This window comes from Drosophila suzukii, chromosome 3 (assembly GCF_043229965.1).
Source record: "Drosophila suzukii chromosome 3, CBGP_Dsuzu_IsoJpt1.0, whole genome shotgun sequence".
Taxonomy (NCBI): Eukaryota; Metazoa; Arthropoda; class Insecta; order Diptera; family Drosophilidae; genus Drosophila; species Drosophila suzukii.
The window spans coordinates 88,611,766-88,629,492 of record NC_092082.1 but is presented as its reverse complement, the minus strand read 5'-3'; the positions used below and the strand labels follow the sequence as shown (position 1 = coordinate 88,629,492).

Genomic DNA, 17,727 nt, shown 5'->3' with positions numbered 1-17,727 from the left:
AATAAATTACGTTGTCCATGTCTATAAATAGAGTGCTCAGTAGTGGGGTACAGGTCAATAGGTACTGGAAATAAATTTACTCCAAATTGGAAACAAAACTTTAATCCAGATAATTCTTAACACATAAAAGTGATAATCATGTTGGAAAGAAATAAATAAGAAAATAAAGATAGAATTACGCTTTCTATGGCTTAAATTCAGGAACCGGAAGTGCACACCTGCAAATAAAGCAACATGGCGTCCGCTTCCTGCATCGCTTCTGTTGCATAATTATGAGCGCCTACCGCTTCTGATTTCGCCCATTCAGTGTGTGCGATGGGCGATGCTTTTGCTTAATTAAACTCACCTTTTGGCAGCAATCCGTTCTCGATGATGCGAGCCTCGAGCAGCAGCCGCGGCAGCAGCAGGCAGAGGGCAATCAGGATGTGGACGAAGGCCGCCGTGGGTCCGCCGTGGGTCCAGAGGGCTCGCAGGGTTCCGCCCCGCGACTCCTCCTCCAGGCCATCGTGCGGCGAAAGGGTGCAGCGCCTTTCCCTGGCACCGGTGGCCAATTTAATGCCGTCGTTTGCCAAGTTTCCAACCTGTCGAGTAGTCCACACACAAAATGCGCCATTATTAAAATGAAATATACATATATAACAGAGTTCCCAACTGATTCAGTGGGTTGGAAAGGAGGTCGAGGGAAGTATAGTTCTCGTATGCAAATGATCTTCCAGCTCAGGTGGATTAACTTAAGCAGAACCAAGGACCTGGCAATGACTGCCTTATTGATTCGACCTCGCTTTCGCTTCTGCCTCACGGGCGGAAATTGAAAATTTCCCAAGACTCACTCAACTTCCTGCCAAATGTGCATGCATATGCAATTTAATTTTCCCCAAATATGCGGTGGAATTACTTAAGCAAACTGAAATGCCAGCAAACATCGTAGCTGCTGAAAACAATATGTTGAAAACAAACAATATAAGTTCCCAGAAGCTAAGAAGATTTAAACAAAAGCTTTAAATCGACTAAAAATTAAATTATATTGGGATTTTAAAAAAATTATAGAGGTTTATATTATTCAAGGTTTAACGGGTTTTAAGCCCCATTAAACTTTTAATAGATTCATTTTTAATAACTTTTAATTCATTGATTTTGCTTTGTCATGTAAATAAATACATAGTTTGAAAAATGTGCAGAAAATAAAAAGGAAAAAATATGAAAGGAAAAAGTTACAATTTTTTTAAATGAAGGGCTTGCTTTTTCACCTTGCTATTTTTTGATTAATAACAGAAATAATAATCATTCCTAAACCATGATAATTGGTAGTTTAATTTCCTAAAATCACACATTTAATTTATGCCTTTTTGTAAATACTATATTACATTTTTCTTTGGTTGCGTTTCTACCAATCACTGAATAAATTACTCGGCTTTCCATAATTGGCCGACCAGAGGGACTGTCAGGACGATATCCTTGGTTGACCGCACACCAGTCCAACTGTACTCATCCCACGGGATTCCCGGGGGCAATTAATAAAAAATATGTATGGCATGTGCAAATAAAAACCGCTAAAACTGTGAGAAAACTTCAATTGAACATGTGTAGAGCAGCAACAAAAATGCAGACAAAAAGTGCTTTTGGCTGGTTTTGTGTGTGTGTTTTAATGCATTTTTTATGCCCTCAAAATGCGAACACATCGCGATTTGAGCGACAGAGTGAGAGAAACCAAAGCATTGCGCATACGACGCGTTGGCGCATGAACAACAGCAACAAAATAAAGGAAACGTTGCACGTGACAAATGGCGAAATGAAATATTTATGTACGCGAACCCGTGCAATATACATGCATCTATTATTTCCCATATATAAACATATACTATATATTCTCACGCTCCCACCACATTTATTTCAGCGAGCTGGCAAAAGCTGGGGGAAAAAGCGAAAAAGAGCATTAAAATCACGTGCATACGTATATATATAAAAATAAATGCGAGCTGTCGTGCTTTTAAATTAAAAACAAGCAGACATCAGCATGATGAAGGAGCTGGATCTGAATCAGAATCAGAATAAGGATCTGAGGCAAGAACACCAGGAGCACAAAATGGAACCCGACTCGTTCACTTTGTTTTCCTGCGCTCCGGTTTCGGTTTTGTTTCGTTTGGTTTGGTTCGGTTTGGTTTGGTTTTGGTTTCGCCTCGTTTCGGGCAACAATGATTGCAATTTGCGAAAAAGCGAAGTGCATTCCAAGTGCAACCAGGGTGGGGTAAAATGGGCTAGAAGCTGAGTGCCGGGCGGATAATACATTTAAATGTGCCAACATTTCGCGGCTCCTTCAACTCTAAATCATGTCTCTGTGTGTAGCCGTTCATTAATGTCTTAGACTTGAGAAGGCCAAATAGATTCCATTATGCCTTGAGCTGGCAATTCATTTTAATTGGAGGTTCAAAAGAAAATGGGAGTTTGCAAGCTATGATAAACTGTTATTATGGGAAGTCATCAATTATAATAACAGAAAAATCCCAGAAATTTTTAGACCTTAACTAACTGTTCTTAAGATGAGTTAAGATTAATTTGAGACCTGGATGGTATTTCTGTTAATTTTAGATTTTCAGAATATATTATATTTATTATAATCGATTTTCGCCTTAAGATATAAATAATATTCCATGGAATTCGATTTTCAAACATGCTTATAATAACCAATGGTAATTAATGGTATATGGAATGGTATTAAGGAATCCTGGCTCAATAATCATGGGAAATCATCCTAAAAAAATTAGCCATAGCTTCCTTATGTTCTTAAGTTTTTCGGCATTGAAAAGTTCTGATTATTTGTAATTTCAAGAAAATATTTGTCTATTGAATTCGATTTTCAAATATACTTACATACCAATGGATTCGCTTTCAAGGCACCCTGCTTTAATTATACAAAGATAAGCAACCCAATAAACATTACCCATAACCCCCATATGTTCCAAAGTTTTCCGGCATTGAAGAGTTCTTCGCTTCGACTAACTCCCCTGATGTTGGTCAGCCATTTCGTTAGGGGCACTTGCCGCATATGGAGTGCGGTTTATTCTGCCACCCCGTCGTTTCATTCGTTTAATTTCGAATGCTGTGCAAATATGAAAGTCGCAAAGTTTTCGCATCTCGTTGTTATGGCTGTGACAGTTTGCCAGCCCCTGCGCTTTTGCCCGTTTACCACCGCTTTTCCCACTTTCCACCGCTTTTCCCCACTTTCCAATTGCCGCAAGCCTTATCGCTCGACACATACTCGTACCCCTAGGAGTTGGACGTAATTGTGACTGCTCTGTTGGTCTGCTGGCATAGAAAAAACAAAAAAGAACTAAGCAAAACTATGAACTTCTGGTCCTGTTCTGTTCTGTTGCTGTTTCTGTTCCTGTTGCTCGTCCTGATTTCGGTAGTCTGGTTCCTGGTTCCTGGTCCCTGCCAAAGTCCTGATAGCCACGCCTCAATGGTCAATGTTGGGATTTTAGTTTGCAACCAATTTCTGTTCGTTGTCGTTGCTGTTGATGTTGCTGCTGCCTTTTATTAAACGTTCGGCGACGTGTGATGAGGACCTTTCCCTTTCCCCCGGCTGTCTGTGTTTTTCAGCTCCCTTTGTCATTCAGCTCGTTGGCGGTTTTCGGTACTCGGTTCTCGGTAGTTTTTCCCCCGAATTTCCCCCATTTCCCCGCCATTTCCTCGGCTTTCATCGCCCTCTGTCTGGCCGCTGACTGATAGGCAGCTTTTGCCAGCATTTTTTGACTGCTCCCGATGATGTTGTTCGTACTGTTGATGCTGCCACTGCCGCTTTTGCGGTCGTCTGGCGGCGGTAAAAAGGAATATTTGCATACAATTTGTATACTCTTTTGTAGTGTCGAAAAGCCAACGCACAGATTTTTCTGCCAGAGCCATGAATATTAATTCGGAAATCAATGGAAAATTGGAGAGCTTTGAGGTGGAATTTTTATTTCCGCTTTGGCAAACGAAATAAAAATACAGTCAAATTCTATATATATTAGAGAATTTTATGCTGCTCTCTAAATATTCGTATTGATTGGATATGGACTAAAAAACATATGAGGATGTGTATGCAGCTTTTTTAATACTAAGTCAAAAAGACTTCCCACCAGCCTAATTTTTTGATAATTAAATTAAAAGTCTTTCCATAATATTTATTTTAGAGTGTTATGAGTACATCTACCAACAAGAGATCCTATTAAACATTTATTTTAAGCCCAAAAGTCTAGCCCAGCACTATTTCCGTTACCAAACCATTACCCTTGCTTCCAGAATAATATAATCAACTCTTTCTGAAGCGGTACGTTCCATACTTAATGGAATTATTCGTTCGGAACTCAAAGGGAGTGGGGGATAGTGGAGGACAAGTGACGCCGCTTGCAGCTGGCAGACATCCTGTGATAGGATCTATGGTCAGTCTGCTGTCACAGCAAATGGACAGTCTGTGGCGGGCCATAAACTGGAGCCCATCCCATCGCCATCACCATCACCACTCCCAAACTCCCAGTCTCCCTGTCCAGATTCCGGCAGCTTCCTTTCATTTCGCTTGTTTTAAAAACAAGCCAATTATTTGTGAAAACTTTCAGAGGGAGCGGGTGTATAAAAACAGAACTGGAATGACAGCCACCACAGCAGAATTCACATCAGCAGACCAAGCCAAAAGTGGCAGGAAAAGCACACTTTGGAAAATTCTACAAATTAAATGAAACTTTAGTTAGCAACTAAATTCAATTTAAACATAAATGGGAACCTTTTATTCTTTCTAAATATTAATGTATATATATTTAACTCCCCTTATAATTTCAAGACTCTGAAGAATCAAGAATCTACAAATTAAGTTAAACTTTAACTAGCTACTAAATTTAATTTAAACATAAATGGAAACCTTTTATTCTTTCTAAATATTAATGTATATATATTTAACTCCCCTTATAATTTCAAGAATCTGTGCAGAACCCAAACTTATAACGCTACAGCAAGCACTAACAAGTGTCTTTGCATCTCACCACACCCCACCGCCTTCATTTAGGATCTCGGATCACTCGAAAGTGTCTAACAATCCGCAGCTCAAACTTGTCTGACCCCTCTATTTTACTCTTGACTATATTCTCTTGAGAAACCATTGTGCTTCCAATAGCCTCGTTCATTAATATGCAAACATTTTCAATGCTGTATAGCCTTTTAATGTAAAATAAAAATATTATAAATCTATTAAGACCTTTATTTTATTCCAAAATATGGTCAAATATTAAGTTTTAAGGTTTGAATGTCAATCGATTGGAAATTATATAACGAGTTCAACGCGGTATGACATTCCATATTTGGACAATATTTATAGTTGTTTCGACCAAAATTCGGAATAATCGCAATAAGAATGACTGTTTTGATCAGCTAACAACCTAAGCTCACATTATGCATCACTTCTGGGTGGATTTTGGGAAATATACAGTTTGGTCAATTTTTGATTTTTTTATAAGGGGTTACATGACATTTTTTTGCAAAAAATGGTCAAAAAATAAAGTTTCTAGGTTTGAATGGCAATCGATTGGAAATTTTATAACGAGTTCAACGCGGTATGACATTCCATATTTGGACAATATTTATCGTTGTTTCGACCAAAATTCTGATATTTTTTTGATGGAAAATTGGGATTTAATATTTGTGCCAAAATGAGGAACTTTTTCGTGTGATTTTTTGCCGTCATTTCTATAAAGACAGTGCCAGAGCATTAAGAATGACTGTTTTGATCAGCTAACAACCCAAGCTAACGAACTGCACCACTTCTGGGTAGATTTTGGGAAATCTAGATTTTGGTCAATTTTTGATTTTTTCATAAGGGGTTACACCACATTTTTTTGCAAAAAATGGTCAAAAAATAAAGTTTCTAGGTTTGAATGCCAATCGATTGGAAATTTTATAACGAGTTCAACGCGGTATGACATTCCATATTTGGACAATATTAAGCTGTGTTTCGAACAAAATTCTGACCATTTTTGGTTGAAGAGTTCCTTTAAAGTCGAAATATAAAATACAGTTCCTTGACCTCTTATAGCTGATTTAAGTTTTTTACCAAATTTTTAATGAAAACCCGTATTTCCTATAAAGGTTATCTTTTTTTCCAGTGCAGACGCCATTTACCTCCCTTTCTGTGCCCCTCTTCATATATGTCTTTCATTTTAAGTGGCTTTTACCCGAGGCAAGGAGTGAAAGAGTAAAAGGTGGTGGAGTAAATGCAGTTTGTCGGTGATTGTATTTTTCTATCGAGCTTTCGCCATCATCGTCTGCCGTACTCTTTTATAAATAGATGATAAATAAAATACAAACCAACTATATGCGAGGTATTGGAACTAAACTTGTGGCTTGGCCAGAGGGAAATCGAAAGGGGAAAACCATAATTGCATTTATTATGCTGATAAAAACAGAGACACTGGGCCAGGGGTGAAGGGGTAAAGGGTGGCACAAACACACAGGACACACCAATAAAATGTTCTTAATGGGTGTGTGTTTGGAAAGGCACCGAGTGCATGTGTGTATCTGTGTGTTGTCTGCCATTTTGCGGATCCTCTGAAAAGGACCCATAGCGTATGCTCCTCCTGGTCCTGCTGCCTCTTGTTTTTGTTTGCAAATAAATTTAATAACGTGAATAATGCCACTAAAAATAATTCACACAAACACAAAGAGCAGCAAAATGGCGCCACTGCAGCGGCGGGGACAACAAACAATTTAATTATTGAGTGCAACCTTACACACACAGACACACATGCCCATGCAGGCAGATAAAGGACTCGTTCGTATACAGTTAATTATTGCAGGACCATGATCCTGGTTAAAAGCCCATAGGACAAAGCGACCACCACAACAGCCAACCACTCACCTTGAACACCGCCGAAGTGAAAAAGACCGGCAGCAGGATGAACACCACGCCAGAGAGCACAATCTGCAGATTCAGCTCGGCCACGGGCTCGATTTTCCAGGGTATCAGGGAGCAGCCTGTAGGGTAAAAAATATGTAATTAAATGAGAAAGAGATGGAATTTTTCATTCGATTAATAAAGATTTTTTAGCTGACTTAATGCTTTGAATTTAGTTTCACAACCATCAAAAAAAAAAATCAAAAAAAAGATCATCATACAATATTTTTTAATTAGGAAATATTTAAAATTATGTGACGGTTATACAAAAATTAGCCTTTAAAAATAACTATTAAAAAAAAAGCACTAAGAAAAGAAATGTGAAGATTAGTGAAAATACTGAAGGGTAAACTTACACGAATACTTTGAACTATTGAATAATGTTAAATTGATAGTGAAAAAGGCAAATTCAAGCAAAGTACCAAATTGTTAGTTATAACCAAGTAATATGAAAATGCTGATAACTTTTTAATCTTATGGTTACCAACTCATCCATTCTACTATTTAATAAAGCTGGAAATTATGCAGTTTCTCCGGGAAATCACTTCTTCAACTCACCCAGGAACCTGTAGGCCCCGTGCATGGCTAAGTAGCCTTGGAACAGGGTGAGCAGCACTCCATACCAAATGGACCAGAGCGAGTTGAGGTGCAGATAGCTGCCGGAATCGTGGCCGGAATGCTGGAGGCTGGTGTAGCGGCTCTGGTGGCGCTTCGACTTGATGTACTTGGCCTGGAGTTGCTGCTGCTGCTGGGTGAGACTGCTGCTGGCCGTGGTGGCGCTCGTCATCACCGAGTTGCACAGGCTCGAGTTGAGGCTGCCTCCGCCCCCGCCGCCGGAGGAGACTCCTCCTCCTGCCCCGGATCCCTGATGCTTGCCACCCATTCTCGCTGGGGAACTCCGGCTTTGTTTGGCTTTCAATGCCCCAATGGCTTTGGCTTTTGTTGCCGCTACTTGGATTTTTATCGCTCTGCGCGACAGCGACAGCGAATAATGTTGACAATCAATTTCTGTCTATCGTCCCGCACTATTTATATTGATTTTGTATTGATTCTGAACACTGATTTTCTATTTACTCAAGTGCTGCTGCTGATGATGATGATGATGATGCTGCTCATTGTTTTGGCCATTTCCCATTCCAGTGGCTGGCGGCGTGGATAATGTTTGTTCGCTGATATGGCTCATTATAGCGTCCGACGATTCTATTTGTCGGCGCATATTTGTGGAAATTCGTGTCGTTTTCCCACAGTTTGATTGACACTGATTTGCTGTGTCTGCAATGACAGAGGGGAAAATAAATGTGAAATTTAGTTGTGGCGAGAACAAATCCAATAAACGTTTGGCCAAAATAAATAGCTTGGAAATTTAAATGTTAGTTTGCGCTTCACTCGCAGGTTAATGACATTTTCTTGTTTTAAAAGCCAAATCGATTGCATGTCAATGTGAATTCTCAACAATATATATAAGTTTCTGTATACTGATTAAAAATAACTAAGTTCTTAATCGAATACTGAAATAACCAAATAAATCCCTCGCAATTATATTGTAATTATACTTTTTAATTACCCATTCGATTATGTAATTAGGCAGACAATTATCAATCAGCAAAGCGCTTTAAAAATGCATGACATTTTAAAAACCCACTTAAACCATAAATAATTAATCGTCGAGCGCAAATCCGAGCCGTATTTTAATTAGTCACCTACGGGCTTGCTGGTGTTTTTGCCACTTTGGCCCACGGCCAAATTGACGCGTTCAAATTGGCAACAATTTAAATAAGATTACAACTCCCAAAATGGCCGAAGAGGGATGAGGGGAGTTAAAACTATAAATCAATCCGCTGGGGGAAATGGAGGGGAAATGGTGGAGAAATTGCAGGCAGTATGGTGTCTGTAAACCAATTTGGCACATGAGAGTTGCTGCTTTTGGGCGTTGGGTGTTGCAAGTTGCACGTTGGTGTTGCTATTGCTGCTGGTTGTTGCATGTAGCATGTAGCATGCAGCATGTTGCTGCTGCTCGCACTGTTGGCTGTCGCATAATTAAGGCAAAACCCGCTGCCAGACAGACAAATGCGTCGGGGGGAATGGGGATTGGGATGGGGATTGGGGATCCAGCTGGGGAACGGGCGAGACAGAGACCGATCCTCTAGAGAAAAGCCTCCTTTGTCTGGGCCCTTGTTTAATGCGTCGCGCCTGGTATTCTGCCACATCGGAAGCAGCATGATTATAGGCCAAAAGGGCACTTAAAAAAATTACGAGTCCAGAGAAATTGTATTTCAAATTAAGATAGATTTAAAATCCTTGTACTAATTAAATAATCAAATGACTTTTATATGTAAGATTGTCCTTTAAAATGTACTAGTCCAGAAATATTTGTTTATAAGTTAAGCTAATCATACATTTTTTATTGAAAGCACTATTTAAATGCATTTCGAAATTATTTTCTGTGTTGTATCCATATGTCTTTATTCTTAAGGTTAATCAGATATTTTACAATATACCATAAGATATCTTTAGTTGAAGTCTCCAATTTAGGAGTTTAACTATAGGTAATACATATTTCAAATTCTTTTTACATTTTTTTCAGTGCATTAACTTCAGCTCCCTGACTGCGGGGCAGGTAAACTATTTGCAGCTTTGCGTGTTGCAGTTGAATCTAACATGTGTAGAACCGTTAACATTTATGCCGCCTTTCAGCAAATTTTGCGTTTTGTTCAACACAACCGCGAGTTGGCCAAAAGGGAAACGGGTAAAGGGGTAAGTGGTAAAGGGAAACGGGTAATGGGAAATGGGAAACGCAGTTCCTTGGCCTTCCGTCCCTTTGCCGCCTCTGTTTGCCATGCAAAAATAATAAAATGTTTGCAATTTGTTCGCGTCGACGTTGTTTGTAATTAAACGTGTTGCAACAACACAGTTAACAAATGGGCGGGAATGTGCCTTTATCCGCGTTCTTCTCGCTGCCCAGTAATTGACCCGATTTAATTGATAATGGCCGTTGCGAACAGCGTAATGTCAATGGCCCAAGCGACAGCGAAATGGCAGTAAACTGTGAATATCAGTTGACCATCTGCAGCAAGCCTGGTAATTGTAAGTATTGTATATACCAAAAGTGACAACTTTGAAATACTATCTCATAGATTGTATCTATAAAAGAGAGGTTATAAATCATTGGACAATTTGATTTTAATAAAACACAGTTTAACTGGGTTAGATTATAGTGATAGATTTGAATTTCTATCGGTAAGAGAGGTTATAAATCAATTTGAAACTAACTCACATATTATAAAGTTAATTTCCCTCCGTTTTAGTAGTATTTACCAATATTATACAAATTCTGTTTTAAGCTGTACACGGGCAATGGGAATTCTATCCTTGAAACCTAATACACCCGATGTTTGCCCACAATCTGCTACCTAAGTCACACAAAATCCAGCTGCAATCCAAACAGTGTCAGCCATGATCCTGTAAGTCCTGTTCCGTTTGCCACAGCCTCATGTTGATATTAATTTTATGTTAATTACAATCTTCACTCGGCTCGGCAGCCAGGAGTCCTGTTTCATGTTTGTTGTGGGATTCCTGGGGGCCATGTGGCCTTTTCCCCCCTCGAAGAAAAGGGGGGGTTAATGGGCACCCAAGGCAAAGGCAGCCCATCCTGCCACTCCCTGGAGTTCCTTCCTCCTTCCTGTTTTGACATACTCAACATCAGATTAGCCCGCCGCAAAAGTCATAAATGCAGATGTTTACATTTCTTTTTCCCGCTCCAGCTATTTTCTTCACTGCCTTCCTTTGGGGCATTTTCCTTTGTCTTTTGGCGGTGCAGCAGAAAGGGGGGTATAAAGTGGGTGGTTGGGTTTTTTTGGGGTGGTTGCTATGGTGGGTGGGTGGCGTTGTTTTCGGGAGCCAGTCGACGAGATAGACCAAGAACTTTGCCCCTGTCCTTGGGGCAATTTGTCGCGTTCGCACGACTTTTACGCAGATGAAACAGCCACTTTATGGGCGCCAAGAGGTGTGTGGGTACACAGAAAACAAATTGTAAGCCATACAATTTAAAATTCTTTAAAGGAAATTTAAAAATCTTCAGTCAGAGAAAAAAAATTTTCTGGGGAGATTTTTTGTTTACTTATATTACATTTTATTCCTCTTTTATTTGTATGATTTTAAGGAAATTAAATATTTGAACAATATTTTTAATTTCACAAAATGATCTTGATTTTCTCCCAGTGCATGTGTGTTTGTCCCTGGCATTTCCTTTGTGTGTTCCGGCGTAAAATTAAAATGTTTTGCTCTGGCAGCAGAAAAAGATAGCGTGGCTCCCTTTTCCTTTTTTCAACTCCCCCTCCTGCTGTTAATGCAAATTAAAAACTTCACTCAACTGCATTTATTTGGTTAGCACAGTTCCCTCTGTCTTTCATACTTTCTTCTCCACTTTCACATACTCCGGATGACTCAGTCCTTGGGGCTTTCTTATTTTTCCGCTCTAAAGGCGCAGACTCCAGTTCACTTGAGCGTCCCAAAAACAGAGGGAGAAGTACAACAAAATATGCTAAATGGTACTTGGCACCCCACAGAACCCCCTTAACTCATTTTCCCCCTCAAGTTTTTTCCGGCCCCTCGAATTCCAGACTCACACATTGCCTTTGGCATGCTCAAGTGGGCCACTCCGGCTAATTTATATGGGCAAGCAGCTTTTTTCCATCCACTTCTGCTTCATTTGTCTCGTTTTCTGAGTAACTGAACAACCCCTTCTGCATTTTCCACTCCCACTTCCCTGTTTTTCCTTTAATGGCCGAGCGAACGAACGGTCATTGCTGAAGAGCTGGACAAAGAAAAACATTCGCAATTTTCATCTTTGTGCAATTTCCCTGATGCTTATATATTTATTTAAGCCATACCATTGGGATGGCGTTTCTGCTTTTTGCCATTTTGCATAAATGAAAATGTTGCATTTTCCTCGCCGCATCATTTACTCTCGTCCTTTATTTTCTCTTTTCAAAATCAAACACAATGGAGACTCGCTTTCTTCGGTTGGTTTTGTTACTGAAAGCGTGACAAATGTAGGCACACTGGGAATATAAATTGTGGAAAAAATACAGATAATTAAAGAATACAAATTGGGAAATTACAGAAGAAAACTGCATAAAATATAATTTTAGAAAGTTGTAAAAAAAATGTTAATCTTTTTTTTTATCATTGGTTCTCTCAACTTTAAGTGAACTTTTCTGACTGCAGCTTCTTTCCTTGAGCAACCAAAATTTCTATTCACCCCTGTGCAGCATCGTGACTCACTTGTTATATGTATTTTGTAGCAAGAGTTGCCAACAAACATGGACAAAGGAAAAAAGCGGAGAAGAATTTATTTTCTGCATTGGCTGGCAAAAGTTTTTTGGCTTAGAATGGGTGAGGAGGAGGTTGCACGTGGCATGTTTTGAATTGGATTTACACATGTGCCGAGTTAATACGTGATTCTCCCCCCTCCCTCCTTTGCCGTCCCCTGATGACATTTTTTTCAATTTCAAGTTTCCAGCAGGCAATACGTGAGTAAGCTGAAAATGTGTTGCCGACTTTTTGGGGCCAGCCCAAAGAAAATCCCCCGAAAATGTTTAAAACTAAAATGGGTACAATTAATTTTGATTTATTATAGGGCCGCTCTACTAACACTAATACTATGTTAGCCTGCCAAAACATAACTCATAAGCTGTTATTAAAATCAATTTTTGTTATTATTACTAGTTATAGCGTTAGAACTAGGTCATAAATGTCCTAGGAAACCCGAAATCACCATAGAAAAAAATATATAAACAAGCAAAAACAAAGAGCGAGCCGCAAGGGAGCTACGCGAAATTTATGACTGCAATTAAATGGCTACCAGCGGGCAAATAAAATTAAAATAAAACATAATAAACTATATAAATTAGAATGCGAATCGCATAAAATGGCACCAAATGAAAGCGGAGCACATTGTCTGCATGTAAATTATCGCATCGAGTGCACCACCACCCAAATCCACCCAGGAAAACCCGGGAAACTGGGAAAAACAACAAATGAGCCACATGCCACCACTTGCAGACGGGGCTAAGCCAAATATCGCGTTGAAATGTTACCAATTTTGAGAGGGCTCTTAAATTGCGTTACACGTTTTCGGTTTTCGGGGGGTTGTAACGCAGCCCCCATGGATATATCCCCATATTCTGTCGCCTGCATTCCCGTAGAGCACTTGGCCCTCGGGTTCCCGGGTTGCCGGGTCGTAAAAATGCCGGGGAATTTATCGCAATCGAATGGATTTTTCGGAGGGTTAAACTTCCTGGAGGGGTGTTTGTGCCGGTTATTGTGCAATCGTCGTCGTCAGCGGTTTGTTGTGCAGATTGCATGAGTGAGTTTGGCAGCAGGCTCGAAAAATATTCAAAGCGAAAACTTTGGCCGCTTAAGAAAATCGATGAGTTCCCCCCTCAGTTCAACATCAATGGGTTTGGCCTACCCCCACCTTCACTCTGCCAAGCCCTCCGGAAAACCACCCTTTTGGGTTACACAGGTGGGTCTGGAAACTCAGGACACGCCATATTAAGCGGCATTTTGTTTTGACATTTCCTCTGGGTTGCCTACTTCAGCCGCAAAAAAAAATCAAAACAAGAAACGAAAAAAAAGAATTTTAGAAAAGAGGCAAGGGAAAGGTTATAGAAAAACTGGAACTGCGCACTTGGCAAAAAGAAAACAGGAAAAGAAAGTAAGAACAACATGAAAGCCGCTTTCATCAAATGTTGCACAAGTAGTACACGAAAGGCTGAGCGGAAAATTCAGCCTTTTAACATGGGTCATCTAGAAAAAGGGCTTGAGTTTGTCAGATAGAAAGGTAATCTTTTGTGCCAAGCAATTACAAAGGACATTCTTGAGAATGTTTGACTTAAACGCTTCGTAGACATTTCTAAAGTTCGTTAAATTTTAATTTTTTACTAAGTAAAAAGTAAAAGGCATTAAAACAATGAGTAGTGCAACATAATAAATACTTTTTCACTACTACCTTTAATTATCTCCTTGTCTATTTCGTTATAACTTACTCAAGTCTAAAACAAATTCCATCATTGCATTCTACAAATATTTATATATTTACCAATCTTCACTATTTTCTTTTCTATCTTAATATAAACAAGACGTTCCTTTTGCTCATCAAAATAGAATATCTTTTATATCCATCGGTTCACCATCCCTCACAATATTTGCCAATCCCTATCCTTTCATTTGTTTATTTTGTTGTTAATATTTGTAGCCCCTGGCGAAACAGTAACCCATTTATTTCTATCCGTTTTATATCCCTGGCCGTTTTCCCCGAGCCGCAATAGCTGCTCCTGACAATCATTTCCTTTCAATTTCAGCGGCTAAAATTGGGTTTTTAATTAAGCCATGGTGGAAATGGCCAGAGAGCGCCAAGAACAACAGTTTTTCCCAGCTTCCCTCGACGTCCTGCTCCTTTGGCAGTGATATGCCAGCAGCAATGTAACACAGGCTAACCGACTGACCAACTGGCTATGAGCTGCTGCTGCCCATGTGAGTAGTGGTAAACAAACAGGAGGGAAAACCAGGCGGGAAAAAAAGGAAAATTCTGCCTCTGGCGGAAAATGGAAAAGGCATTGAGTTGGGGAAAAGGGGAGAAAACTGGGGAATCCGTAGCTCATAATGATTGCATTGCAATTGAAATCAACTTTGGCATGTTCGCTTGTCGGCCATCCTGTGGGCACAAAAACCGCAGCTCAACGGGGCGTATGCGCAATATTGATTCATAAACACATTTCGGCACGTTAAGCCCATACAAGCAAACATAGACAAGCATATATATTCAGTATATATGTACAAATAGAAAGCAGAATGATGTGACTTGGCCAGGATTTAATTGATTTTGTATTGTGTGCGAAATTGCAAAATCTGTTACAAGCATTTCCACTAAAGCCATCAATAAGCCATTGAATAAATTATCCACACACGATTCTCCACATTTCTGCACATTTTAGCAATAAATTGAAGCAATCTCCAGTATGCAAAGCGAGGGGAAAACCACACAAAAACAATTGAAATTGCTGGGATTTATATGACAAGTTCAATTATTTGCCAGACTTCCAAAGGCAAAAAAGGAAACAGCAACAGTGTTATCGTCAATAAAGGAAATTTGAGCCAAAGTATTTCGCTCAAGGAATAAACCGCAGCAAAGCGAACAGACGAGACAAAACAAGCTAAAGGCCAAAACCGCAGGGCAATGAAGGATCAGCCAGCCAAGTGACAGGACAAACTGGAGCTAAACCTATCCTAAACCAAGCCAAACCGATCCGAACCCAAGCCAACCTGTCCCAAACCCCATAAACCGGTGGGAGCTATTAAAAATTGCACATGCCAGTAAAATTGAGACGGCAGCCAAAGTCGAGACCAGAGGTTTCAATTTCACTTAATAACAAAACCGCATCACCCGGGGGGAATATCATAGGAATGAAGGGTCAAGAGCTGAAGAAGGAGCTGCGAAAGATGAGAAATGGCCAGTGGTCACATTTGAGTGAGCAACAAAGTTGTTGCTAAAGCTGGAAATACAAAGCGGAAAAATGCAACCACAGCTGGCAGCTGCTTTTCCTGCAAAACCTTCACCCCATATACCATATTATACCATCTCTTTTGCAGTCCCTTCTCACTGAGAACAACTTTTCATAAGATAAAAAAAAATGTAATAATTATAAATAACACCTGTTATACAGAGCCATATACAATCCTATTACTACAATTTATTTCATTTTAAAACATTTTTGATATAACCCATACTAACTTAAGTTTCCAAATTCTTAAACCTCTTATAGACAATCTTGTTTTGGATATCCTTCTACACGTATAATTAAATACTTTCCAGTTATTTTTAAACAATTTCTATATGATAATGTTTTTTAACATAATTCAAATATAGATATATACCTTTTACTGTCTTAATTTTGAAAAAACCATGTAAAAAAGCTAGATATTAACTAGACACTCAAATATGTGATTATTGGCAACGGATTGATAATTATAATTCCACGATTAAGTGATAAATCTAAGATTTTCAGCCACCCTACAAAGATCCCATTCTTATAAGATAACAATCGCCTTTCAAGCATTATATTCCTGATTTAGATATACCATTTTTCAGCAGTGTTGAAAAAAGGAGAATGTAAGCCAAGTCAGCAAATCAAATGGCATCCAGATGCAGATGCCAAGTGCGTTTGGTTAGCAAAGAGGATTGTCAGGGGCGTAGGGGCAGGGGTTTTAGGGTGCTATGGAAAGGAGATGGGCCAGTTCAGCTGGCTGCCACATGAATGCCGATAGTTGTCAGAGATTATGACACGAGAATGCCACAAGCAGGACCCACCGACAGACAAAGACAGCTGGCTGGGAAAACGGAGGGGATTTTTCCCAAAGGGACTGGGAAAACTTTCAAGCAATGAACACATTTGCGCATATTTGCATAAAACTCGCTGCAAGGATGCAGCTGCAGAGGATGAGAAGCATGAGGTGGGGGCGGGGGTGGAAAACGAAGGTTTGGCAGGGAAATGCCAGGGAAACTCAAACACGGACATTAAAAATGGCTCACTCTGACTTCACGAAGTCCCTATGCACTCTCTGAAATTCGATTTCCAAATGGAAATCAGCCAGAGAGCTAAGGAAATTGCCTATCGGAAATAAGGCTTAACTGACATTTCCCTGTAGTTAACTTTTCTCGGTTTATGTCAATGAGGAAAACTAAGAAAATAATTTAAATATTTAATAAGAAATTTAAGATTCCTTTTTTCAATTTCATTATAATTAAAATAAGTATACTATGGTTTAAACATTAGTTCGAAATACGTAGTAATCTGACAATTTAGATATATTTTCATTTTTAAGAGTATATTGTTCTTGATATTCGATAATGCCGTTGGACAGGAAATATTTTGCCATAAAACTTGATCAACTTGGGTGAACATGCAGAAAAGGGGGCCGCAGGATGAAAGCAAAAAAAAAGTGGGCGGGATGTGACTTGGTACTTATTGGGAATTGTGAAAGTTCATGCCTGAAGAAAACTCATAAAAACTGCTGACAACAACAAACAAAATTACAAAACTGTATTCCCAGAATGCTTTAAGCCCTGCGTGTGTATAAGTGAGTGTGTGCATGTCCTTTATCTCCACACAAGTCCAATGGAAGTCTATAAGGTTCCATAAGCTACGATTATTAAAAATGGAAAATATTTTCCCATCCAGCAAAGGATTTGCCGAGCAAAAGACGCTTGGGCAAAGCTGTTTTTCTTCTTTTCCCTCACCGATTTCGATTGCAGTTTATGCATATGAATGAAGTTGTTTGGCACTCAACTTGGCCCATAACAAAGATAGAGGCGATAGGCCAAGATAAGATAAGATGAGATGGAAACGAAGTTAGGCTAAAGACAAAAGTGTAGCAAAGGAAAACCCCAGACAATTTGCATTGAAATCGAATGATGGCTCGGTCAGGGAAAACCGAAACCCAATGCAGGTCGCAATTAAGTTATAGAAAAAAAAATGAGGGAAAAAAAGACAGGGCTAGCTAGCAGCTTAAGTTTCTGACTTAGTTAGTGGCTGGGAAAATAAAACTTTTACGAGTTTAACCGAAGTTGGCTAAATTGTGGATAAAAATGCATTATTCATTTAAGGCCGTCTTCCCTCCCTCTCTTTCTTCTTCGTTCTTTTGTTTTGCCCCTCTCGCTTGCACTTCTTACCAACCATTAGTCAAAGCGTCAAGCGTAAAATGCTAAACTGAAATTTTGTGTTCAACAAATGTTGACAGCTAACACGGCA

The 17,727-nt window shown here is 39.5% G+C and overlaps 1 protein-coding gene across 3 annotated transcripts in view; it reads right to left on the bottom strand.

Moving 5' to 3' along the window:
* The window catches only part of tinc (transmembrane protein tincar), a 62,762-nt gene that overhangs the window by 15,582 nt on the left and 29,453 nt on the right, over positions 1-17,727 (bottom strand). For all 3 annotated transcript variants that reach the window (XM_065866733.2, XM_065866730.2, XM_070995843.1), the window contains 3 exons: positions 7,475-8,188; positions 6,881-6,996; positions 347-581 (listed from right to left, as the gene is read on the bottom strand). In XM_065866733.2, coding sequence (XP_065722805.2) covers positions 347-581; positions 6,881-6,996; positions 7,475-7,799 — 676 coding nt within the window. In that variant the 5' untranslated portion in view covers positions 7,800-8,188. The remainder of the gene's footprint in view (positions 1-346; positions 582-6,880; positions 6,997-7,474; positions 8,189-17,727) is intronic.